Consider the following 11,606-nt stretch of genomic DNA (forward strand, 5'->3'; position numbering starts at 1 on the left):
AGGTTGTCTTTCCCGTTCCATTTATTATCAACAGCCAGCATTCCCCACTCTCTTTAGAAAGCAGGTCTTTCAGGTCAGTTTCCCTCTCAAATTTCCAAGGTATGGTGCTATTTGTTGTTGTTGTTATGTGCCTTCAAGTCGATTATGACTTGTGGCGACCCTATGAATCAGTGACCTCCAAGAGCATCTGTTCAGATCTTGCAAGTTCAGGTCTGTGGCTTCCTTTATGGAACCAATCCATCTCTTGTTTGGCCTTCTTTTTCTACTCCCTTCTGTTTTTCCCAGCATTATTGTCTTTTCTAGTGAATAGTGTCTTCTCATTATGTGTTCAAACTATGATAATCTCAGTTTCATCACATTAGCTTCTAGTGACAGTTCTGGTTTAATTTGTTCTAACACCCAAGTATTGGTCTTTTTTGCAGTCCATGGTATGCGCAAAGCTCAGCTTCCTTTAACCACCTGCTGGTATCAGTGGAAGAGAGGACTGCAGAGGCATCTCTGCAATTAAAAAAGATGGTCCATAACCATAACTCCAATTTTTTTAAGGACCGTGAAAAAAGCATCCAGCAGGAACTGAGCTATCGTTTATGCCTAAGTACATACCTAGTCTCTTTCTCTTAGCACTTGGTAACCACAACACAGGGAATCCCAGACGCCGACAATTATTCTGTAGGGAAGAAAAAAGCACTGCTCTGACGAAAATCAGAGAGGCAGTTTCAGGAAAGGTGGAAAGATAATTACAACCAGAGTAAGATTAAGGCTGAAGCCCTCTCCCTGCCCTGGCCATCCAGCGTCACTTGAGTGCAAGTCCCCCTGGACTCATTAGGACTTACTTCCAAGTAATAAAGCATCAGGCTGTAGGAAGGAAAGGGGCATGTGACCAGAGCGGAGAAATAAACAGTTAATATGAGAAAGGAAGAGGAACAGGCACAAAGCAGTGTGAAACCAAACTGAGAGGAAAAGAGAAATAAGGAATAGCTGCAATGCTAAACACATTCACATGGCAGGTAGTCCCACTGAACTCAGTGGGACTTACTTCTGAGGAAATACGCAGCAGAAGACATGAGGACTCACCTAATACAAGGTGAATGTCATAGATAGGCAGGGAAGAGACATGCTGCTGTGTAATCACAACGATACAAAAATCCTGGATTTGTCTAGCGTTCTCTATAGGTAGCCATTACTTCTACCTGGAGATAGTTGAAAAGAACCAGAAGCACAAGTCTTATCAATTATGTCTATGGGCGAGAGCAATTGAGACACAGAACTCAAGATGTCTGCACTTATCATAGATTTCGATGTCAGATTGACTTACTTTTTTTTTCTCAATAAAAGCTAAGACTCCAGACCTCCTGCTGGGCGGGAGTGAATGAACATGAAGATGAACTAGAAATTGTTCAAAGTCCTATTCCAAAATGAATTTAATTCACCTTTAGTTCTCCTGGCAATTATGAGAACTACTTTCAGGTGTAGTTCACAGATTTGGGAACTAGTTTAATTATCTTTATTCAACTGAACTAGTTAATTCCAAGCATGGAACCTTCCCTATGCTAGTAATTCTAAGATCTACAATACACTGTCCAGGGAGATTAAAATACTCACTGGTTCCTGTTACACATGTGCCTGCAAATTCGCATGCCCTTACATTTTTTAGTTTTCTTTCTCTTTATATCCAATTTGTTACCATTCAATCTTTGCCTTAAAGACAGACCAATTTTTTCCAATGAAAATCACTGATGGACATGTGACGCCTGAAATTAAGTATGCCTTAGTGATAGGTATGCAGGTATAAGTGCCATGGATGCAACTGATAGTGCCACTGGTCCACACACCCATCCCAGGTAAGACTGCAAGGCTCCTATTCCAGGCTGAGTTGAATCCTGAATAGGAGCACTCTGAGGGAGGGATAACTGCAATAATTTATTGCAGGTTCTGCTAAATACTGAAAAGAGATGAGTCCCCTTCAGAGTCGCATTCCAGAAATGAATTACTGCACCCCAGCTGAGACATTTTGGAGCTTGGGTCTGCCTGGAAGCTGCACTCTTGGCCCCAAGTTACATAGCTCAGCTTAACTCCTCTGCCTAATCCTCGATGTGTGGAGGCTGCCTACTTAGGGCCAAATTAGAGCAATACTTTGAAAATCACACCTCATTCTCCAACACCTGTAATTTGCCCCACTAGAGAAATATTCACTAATAGGCAAAAAACCTTTGCAGTTTGAGAACATACCTATAGCCAACAGATATTTCTATCAAACTTTAAAAAGCAGGGAAATTGGGCAGCTATAGTGAATGCACCAGGGAGCAGGAGACCTGACTTCCTCTCTGAGATATTGGACTGCCCTACAAAATAATGCTGGGAAAAACAGAAGGGAGCAGAAAAAGAGGAAGGCCAAACAAGAGAGGGATTGATTCCAAAAAGGAAGCCACAGACCTGAACTTACAAGATCTGAACAGGGTGGTTCACGACAGATGCTCTTGGAGGTCACTGATTCATAGGGTTGCCATAAGTTGGAGTCGACTTGGAGGCACATAACAACAACAACAAATTTGTCAAAATGCAAACACAATTTGGGTTGGTTTTCCAGTCCAATCCACTTCCTATGTACCTTGGAAGAATTTGGTAACGTGCCTCTGAGCATATGGTGAGCAGCGGCAACTGAGAATGGATTGATCATTTGCAAACTTATTTAGTTCCATAGGATTTATGCCCCTGCAATCATGCTTAGGGTAGGTGAAACTGACCATGGTGGGAGGAGGAAAAGGGGAAGGGAGGGAGGGCTGGAGTGGGCAGGGGAGGAGGAAGAAGAGGGGGAGGAGAACAAGACAGGAATGGGGGAGGAGAGAAAAGGCAGAGGAGAGGAGAGTGGGTGAGGGGAGAGGAAAGGCAGATTCGATCATTTGCATGTTTATTGAGTTCAATGGATTTACACCTGTGCAATCATGCTTAGGATGGGTGAAACTGACCATGAGGGGCAGAGAAGAAGGGGGGAAGGGAGAGGGAAGGAGGAAGGGAGGGAAGAGAGTGGGTGAAGGGGAAGGAGGGGGAGGGGATTGGAATGGGAGGGGAGGGGGAAGGAAGGGAGAGGGGAGGGGCAGGAGGAAGGGGTTAGGAGGGAGGAGGAGGTTATGGTAAATCATTTGCATGCTTATTGAGTTCAATGGGATTTACTCCTGTGCAATCATGCATGGATGGGTGACCTGGGGGATAGACAGGGAGGAGGAAGGGAAGGGGAGGAAGGGGAGGGGCATGGAGGGGAGCAGATTTGGTGAGTGAGCACTGGGCAGAGGAAAAGCCCTTTTCCTTTCCAAAAGGAAAACTTCGTGAACAGTATCATTATTTCCCCCCCACCTTTTTATTTTACAGCAGACACATGTAGTCTCCCACCCAAATTTAATCCAAAGTTTTTCCTGGCCACATCCATACCAGACCTTTATTACACTTAAAACAGTCATGGCTTCCCCCAAAGAATCCTGGGAAATGTAGTTTATGAAGGATGCTTTGCTAGGAGACACCCTATTCCCCTCACACAACTACAATCACCAGAAGAGGGGCTGACTGTTAAACCACTCTGGCCACTGGAGCTCTGGCAAAGGAATAGGAGTCTCCTCTCAGCACCCTTCACAAGCTATATTTCCCAGGATTCTTTGAGGGAAGCCATGACTATTTAAAGTGGAATAAATGTCTGGTATGGGTGTGACACTCTGATTAGCTAAGCCAAACAGCTGTTAGTCTGGCTTTTAGAACATGGACAGTCAGCTCTTACTGAGCATGCCCATGCTTATCATAGACTTCAATATTAATTTTCTTAAATTAATTAAAAATCAGCCATGCATTTTTTTAACTTTTGAACTGCAGAAAATGAAGGTCAGAATACAGGCAAGGTAAGTAATAGGATTACATATACTCTTTGAACATGGTTGATTTTTAATTAATTTCAACAAATTATGAGACTACATACAGAAAAACGTCCAACAGGTCTGGATTTTTTTCCGCTTGTTTTATGCTTTGAACTCTAGATTCTCTCTGTGTTTTGTGTATCATCATGAAAACTTAGAGGTTTGTTAAACGAGTGTTTCTGAGTTCAGGACTATAGGTGTTGTAAGATTTTGTTTTGAACTGAGTTTCTGGTAAGTAGGAGAATGACATGGAGAAATATTTTCAATTTAACATAGAGGAATGTGAAAAAATCCATGCTGGTTATAGAATACAGCCACTCTCATGGCTGTACAATTTATTTTATTTATTTATTGCATTTATATCCCACCTTTTCTCCAAGGAGCTCAAGGCAGCATACCCCTCCTCATTTAATCCCCACAACAACCCTATGATGTAGGTTAGGCTGAGAGGCTGTGATTGGCCCAAGGTCACCCAGTGAGCTTTGTGGCTAAGGGGGTTTTGAACTATGGTCTCCCAGGTCAGTCCAACACTCTAACCACAACACCACACTGACTCTCAGAAATATGTATTTGTATGTTTTCCTTAATGCGTGCAAAAGTAGCCTGAGGCAGGGATAAATGATTTAAATTAAGAAAGTGATGCAGGGATAGGTTTAAATCTCCTCCTCCCAGTATAACGGTCTTGATGCAGTTGCGGCTTCCCTGCTTCTGTTAAAAGATGTTTATAGAGATCCAATTACAAAGACAGAATGAAAAATTTAAGCACTATGAACTCCAAACAGGAATTCCCTGATGCAACCCATCAAACCATTTGTAATACCCATTCATTTGCAGCACCAAAGGGCAAGCTTTTTCAATACTGAAATATTCAATATTGGCCTCTCATACCGACATGTCCGTGATTTATAAGAAATAGCTTAACAACAAATGGAAACTGCAACAAAATGTTGCCCTGCAGAGAGCTCCTATTGAGTGCTCCAGCCATGCCTTTTTCGAGGATACTCCAATTCTATTCCATCCCCACACCCATTTTCCTCCAATAGTCAGGCAGCATCATGTGAGCACTTAGCATGCTCACTCTTCATTGGACTGTACTTCCCACTCCCACCACTTTAGGGTCTGGGTCTCTCTCTCTCTCTCTCAAAAAAAATGTACTTCTGCAAACCTTGTGGTTTCTCCAAGCCTGCCATTGCGCCCCCCCCCGGTATATACGATTAGCACCTGGCAGCAAGCCTTCGGCCACTGTCCAACTCTGAATGAGTATTTGGTTCATGCACTCTCCTCCCATCCTTCTGTGAGATCAATAACAGATAAAACACCCTGAAAGAAAAGTCCCAATATGTGTTGCTTGTCAACACATGCGATTGCTGTGAGGGAAAGTCAACTGGGCTAGGCAACAAACCTCACATATGCTCCAAGGATAAAAAAGACAGTGAACCCAGCTGTGCTTTCTGCTATATAGGTCATTCTCAGAGTCTAACCCGGAGCAAATGGAAAACCACAATACAGGACTCAATACATTTTATTTTTATTAAATGCATATACAAAAGATGGGGAACCTTCAGCCCACTGGTTGAACATGGCAGTCTAGACCTCTTTATCCAGCCTGTAGGACCCTCCCCAGGCCATGCCCCTCCAATCTCTTAGTTGTCCTTTCATACTTGGAGGTGCAACAGTAAGGACCAGCTGCCACACTACCTAGAGGGAAAGCACATATGCACAAAAGGAGCCCATGGCTCTTCCTGCTTTTGCCCACTTGCCCTATCTCTCTGGGCAGCACCACAGAGAGAAATGAAGCCCAAAGAGAATATACAAACGATAGAAGGCAGTAGCTGTTCCTTGCGGAGCAGCCAGTGACTCCACTCACACTCCATCTCTCTCTCTCTCTGGTGCACGGGAATGAATGACTGAACCCTGTGCCCAGAGAAAGAGAGGTCTCTGCTCACTCACTTGCCCTCTCTCTCTGTCAAGTGCAGCTGGGCCGAGTCCCCACCATCACAGCACCCAGAGGCGGCTGTTCCCAGTAATATGTACCTATATGGGACAAACAAACCCCCTTTATTCATTATATTGGTAAACATGCAAGGCCATAGTTCTGAGCATGCAACTCTGGCTTAGACTAGCTAGTGCTCATGTTATCTGCTGTTTGACCATGTAGCTCCGCTATGGCCTGGTTCAGAAGCAACAGAAAACCATATCACAGAAAATATTTGTAATGAATATTTGGTTCATGCTCTCTCCTCCCATTTTGTGCATCAGAAGAGCATGAAAGCTTCCACTTCTTTTTTAAGCCACGAGCAGTTCCCTCTGGTGTCTGAACTTGGGAACTGTGGTTTCTTTAAACTTTGGTTAGTGGGAACAACCCAAGATCTGAAATTACAGTCTGGGCCTCTTTAAAGCCATTCGTCACAATATCATCATGGCCAGATCAGACTGGCTGAGCATCTAGACATGTTTCTCAAGGCCTATGGGACTTAGTTTACAGTAAGCAAGCTCTAAACCCTTTGTTCTTCTCAGGTAGATGGCACCCACGCCATCGCAGAAGAGTCATAAATAATGTTATTTGCTAATAATGCTAGTGTTAAAGCTTATGCTTAATGGGTTGGCAGCAACGTTCAATCCCTACACACACAGGAATATTTGAAGTCTTGTGCCATGAAAACAGAACTATAGTAATCAGTCAGCTATTTGGGAGGCAAAGATTCTTTCACTTTATATTCTCCAAAGCTCAACTTTCCTGCCTTAATATCCTTTGCACTTTTCCAGTAACCATTTCTTAATGCCTCATTCATGAGTTGCAACACTGGACCTCAGTCTTCAGCATTGCAGACAACAGGAGACTTCTTAATGATTCAGAGTTCTCCTGAAAATGATATCAGACTAACACTGTAAACAAGTGAAGTCATAAGATTGTTGGGTCTCTGTCATTTCCACTACTATTAACGTACATTTAAGCATATTGCGAAGGAGATTCTTGAGAGTAAGCTGAAACAGAAACCAAATAAAACTGTGAAACATCTAAGCCATTCTTTAGGTGTTCAAAGTGAACACGTGGAGGGGAAGTGGGGTCAAGTACACAAGCTCTGCCCCCAATGTCCCCATCCCCACATGAGACCTTCACACATTCAACAGGAAGGTTTGAAGGAGGATTCTGACCAAATTCAGTCTTCATGCAATGGGGTACTCATTGTGGGAAAGTCAGTGTGGTGCATATGGGATGTGGCCATTGGGAGCAGGTCTACCAGACTCCCTCATCATGTCCCTTATACCCTCCCTATCCCTACATGTTGCTTGAACACCCAAATAGGTATCTAGTCATACTGAAATTATACTGCGTTTATAGACAATTGCCCCAGTCGAGCAGGTCATCAGGGCAAATGTTGCTGTCCACAGTGGAAAAATTGAAATGGCATCCCCAATTCCACCACCAGGCAAACACAGAGTGATTTTTTTTATTTGCCTGAGCCTTTCCATGAATAGTAGGCTTGCTTTATTTTGCACCTGCTGTTTATATTATTCTATTTTATATTGATTTATCTGTTGCTGAATTGACTATCCATGGTCTTATTTTGAGCCATTTTCAATGTATGTGTTATTTAATTGCTGTAACTTGATTGTTTTATCATGCCGTGAACCAGTCTGAAAGCTAAGTGGCTAAAAAGCAGATAATAAATGTTGGAAATAAGTATAAACAAATAAATAAGCATGGAGCAGTGATGTTCTCCTGCACAAACTGTTGGAAATGAACAGGTGGGGCACAGGAAAAAAGAAAAAGAGGAAGCCCTCCTTCCTTTTCAGAAGGGGAAGGTACACAGTGGGTCTACTATGACAGACAATAACAAAAACCAGCAAATGTACATCTCAATTACCGTGGCAGAGTTTCAGAGCTGCTCCCTATAAATAAATCTTTAACTGGGTTAAGAGACTGGACCAGGCATAAATTACTCACCCAATTATTGCAGTTCCTGGAAGTATCTAAGCGACTATATTTAACAAATGAGCATCTTCCTCATTGTGCAAAGATGTGCTGTGTTTTGCAGCAGAGGTGAAAAGTCAGGAACTGAAACCTTACCCAAGAGATTTCCCAAGTATAGGAAAGTGTCAGAAAAGTCTTAATCAATCAGAAACTGTACGTGACTTCCTGTTCAAAGGTGATAAAGTGAAACAGCCAAATTTCAAGAGGGGGTGGGGAGCAGCCAGCAATATTGCAGGCTACCAGATGAGGAAGGGAGAAAGAGGAACAGATGCAAAATGACCTCAAATACAAGCATCCATACTTTGTCCATGAATGGATGGGTATATTTTGTATAATCACATCAAGGTTTGTACTTTCAGACAGTTCAATAATACTGAATCAGGGCTGGCATAGACTTCACTACGGTGGATTTTAAAATACTCCTGAAATTTTAAGAGGTTGCTACAAAAAAGAGTCCTATTATTGCTATCTTAAAAGACCCTCCGTGGCACAGAGTGGAAAGCGGCAGTAACGCAGCCGAAGTTCTGCCCATGGCCGGAGTTCGATTCCAACAGAAGGAGGAAATCGAATCTCCGGTAAAAGTGGTCGAAGTCCACTCAGCCTTCCATCCATCCGTGGTCAGTAAAATGAGTACCCGGCATACGCTGGGGGGTAAAGAAAGGCCGGGGACGGAACTGGCAATCCCACCCCATATACGGTCTGCCTAGTAAACGTCGCAAGACGTCACCCTAAGAGTCGGAAACGACTCACACTATAAGTGCGGGGACACCTTTACCTTTAGCAAGACACCAATTAATATATTGCAGCCAAAAGTCTAGTTTAATAGTTTAACATTATTGTTATTTATTTTTATCCAATGAAGCATATACCTCTGCCCACCACCACCACTTTATCCTCATTGCAAGCCTGCAGGGTAAGTTAGGCTGAGAGGACTTGACTGGGTCAAGATCACCCTATGAGCTTCATGGCAGAGGGGTAACGTAGGTATATACTTTTTCTTCACCCATCCCTTAAAAGAAAAAGAAAAACACCGTAGGCAAGAATTGCTTGACATGCATTTTAGTCCCCCCACCCACCAAGGAACTCCCAACCCTGCTTTGAATAACCTTCCCCACCTTTTCCATTCTAGCCAATAGGCATCAACCTAATACCTACCCACCCATCCTCTCCAAGCCTTCCTAAAGAACAAAGACATTGGTAGTATAGGACCCCACAGCACCTTTGTCCAATAATCTTCATAGATCACAGGCCAATAGAACCAAGATCATAGCCAGTGACATGGAACACCCCCGAGTCCTGCGGTAACGCTCTTACCAGCAAACCGTGTTGGACAGAAAAGCAGCGTGCAGAAGACCTATGAACCTTGCAGCAAAAACAACACGATGGGTATATTGCCGCCAGTGTTCCTGGGCGGACTAGGCTCGGTTTCTTCAGCAGCCCGAAGTATTCGACGGTAAGAATTTTATGCACCTGCCAAGGAGGGCTCTGGGGCCTGCGAAAATTTACGCCGCCATAAATCCACTCATCCTTTTAAAAAGGTGCCGCCCACAAGTCTCGGTTTGATCGTGTGAACGTCGCCAGAGCAGGGTCCGCTTCTCCCCGCACTCCCTTGCCTCTAACCCTCCCAAGCGAGAACAAGGAAGGCTACGCGGCTTAGGTAACCACGGCTGTCTTCCAGGAGGGTCAACCGAGCACGCACCGAGTGGGCGAGGCAGTTCCTACTGACCGAGGCGGACCACCGGTAGCAACGCCTAGAGAGTCGGACAACCATGAGCGCAGCTAACGAAGGGCGCACCAAGCCCAGTATCCTCTCCCCGGACGTGAGGCACCCAACACACCCACCCACGGCCCCAGAAGGGGAGTCGGCCGGTGTGGGCTGGCCAAGACCTTTGGCCGCTGGTGGCGCAGAGGCTCCATGCGAAGCCCACCAGCGACTCCCTTTTGCCGAGGTCAGTCACCAATCCCTTTCCCCGCTGCGGCCATACCTGTCCGCCTCACAAAAGCCTCCCCTGGCTGGGCTCTTCTCTTCTCCGGCGGCGGCTGCTGCTGCTGCTACCGCTACCAACTGACGGACTAAGCACGGACCCGGCAGCTGGCACCTGTAGAGCCGCAGAGTTGCGCACGGCCGTGATGTCACTCCAGAAGTTGTGGTCACCCGACTGGCAAGAAAGAAGGGCGCCGCCGCTGTGTCACTGCATGCGGACAGACGCCGTGAGCATGCGCGGCAGCGGAGCCTCCAATCTGGGCTGGTTCGGCGCGCAGTCAGTCTTTTTGCGTCCGGGGTGGGGAGGGGATCTGGCGTATCGGGGTCAATTCCAGGCTGTAGGCGAGCTCTCGGCAGCGTGCTCTGCGAAGGGGGGCAAATGCAAAAGCGGGCCGTGGGTAGCAGAGGGGATTTCTGCAAGTGCAGACATTCAAGGTGCTTTGGCTGAAATTACCTCTTCCACACAACTGTTAGAGATGCAGTGCAGCAGCTTTGACCTCTTCTCTTTCTGGCCACCCAGCTTGGAGAGTTCTCATTCTCCTCACCCTCACTTAACCCAGTTTTCTCCACAAAGGGCGCGGGAGGGGGAAGACAGAACAGGTGGCGGGTCACGCACACTCCCTGGGTAGGAGGGGGGAAGGGGAGCCCCCGTGGCATTGCCTTGGGGGAAAGTGCAGAAGCGGTGTCTCCGCCCGCTTGTCGTTTCTCTCTGGGTAGCACAGCAAGGACGGACGCTGCCGCCACCCTACCGCCGCAGCCCCCCAGGGGAGACTGCAGGCAAGCAAGTGACCAGAGCTAGCCGTTCAAGGAAGGAGCAAACACCTCCTCCTCTTCCACTCTCACCTGCACTGCTCCTCTGGGTGGGGACTGGGCCCAGCGAGCCCAGTTCATAACCAACACCCAGACAGAGATGGAGGAGGCGCAAGCAAAGGCAGTGGCACCTTCTGTTCTCTCGCGCACTCCCTCACTCTGAGCTGCCCGATGCTTCCTGCTGTACTGCCCAAGGAAATAAAGTGGGGAAGCAGGTAGAGCAGCCTTTCCCAACCGGTGTGCCTCCAGATGTTGTTGGACCACAACTCCCATCAGCCTCAGCCATTGGCTGAGGCTGATGGGAGTTGTGGTCCAACAACATCTGGAGGCACACCGGTTGGGAAAGGCTGAAGAGCCACCCCAGACACAGGCAGGGAGGGAGGTGACTCAAAGCAGTGGCGCTTTGGCTTCATTGAATGTCCCCCCCCTCTCTCTCACTCACACACACAGAGTTAGCTATTGTTGGTTCATTTAGATCAGGTTATAAGCTCATGGATGAAGATGCTACATTACAAAATTTGGGTTTTGTGTTTCCATTACAGCTTTTTTCATGTGTTAGGTTTTGTGTTCAATAGCAGTAAGACCTACTCACCTTTATCATTTGGCATTTATCCTACTTCTGTTAACTCTCAAGCCAAATATTTGCAGAACTTAAGCACTCTGAAAGCCAGGAGAGAATTATACAGAGTGGCTGCATACTATAGCCAGCATGGATTTTTCACATTCGGTCATGTTAAATTGAAAATACCCTCATGCCATTCTGCTGCGTCGCATAAGCTCATTTCAAAACAAAATCTTACAAAGCTTATAGTCCTGAACTCAGAAATGGTTGGTTAAAACGCTCTAAGTTTTCATGACAATACACAAAACACTCAGAGAGAATCTAAAGTGTACAACAAGAGGGGGGGAAATCCAGACCCCTGTGGGACTTTTTTCT

At 45.8% G+C, this 11,606-nt stretch overlaps 1 protein-coding gene across 1 annotated transcript in view; it reads right to left on the reverse strand.

Annotated features, from left to right (window-relative positions):
• The window catches only part of CYSTM1 (cysteine rich transmembrane module containing 1), a 49,953-nt gene extending 39,107 nt beyond the window's left edge, over positions 1-10,846 (reverse strand). The window contains exons 1-2 of the mRNA XM_061587026.1: positions 10,703-10,846; positions 9,861-10,222 (exon numbers count right to left, since the gene is read on the reverse strand). Coding sequence (XP_061443010.1) covers positions 9,861-10,222; positions 10,703-10,750 — 410 coding nt within the window. The 5' untranslated portion in view covers positions 10,751-10,846. The remainder of the gene's footprint in view (positions 1-9,860; positions 10,223-10,702) is intronic.
• Positions 10,847-11,606: the final 760 nt, after the last annotated feature.

This window comes from Rhineura floridana, chromosome 1, assembly GCF_030035675.1.
Source record: "Rhineura floridana isolate rRhiFlo1 chromosome 1, rRhiFlo1.hap2, whole genome shotgun sequence".
In the NCBI taxonomy this organism is placed as follows: Eukaryota; Metazoa; Chordata; class Lepidosauria; order Squamata; family Rhineuridae; genus Rhineura; species Rhineura floridana.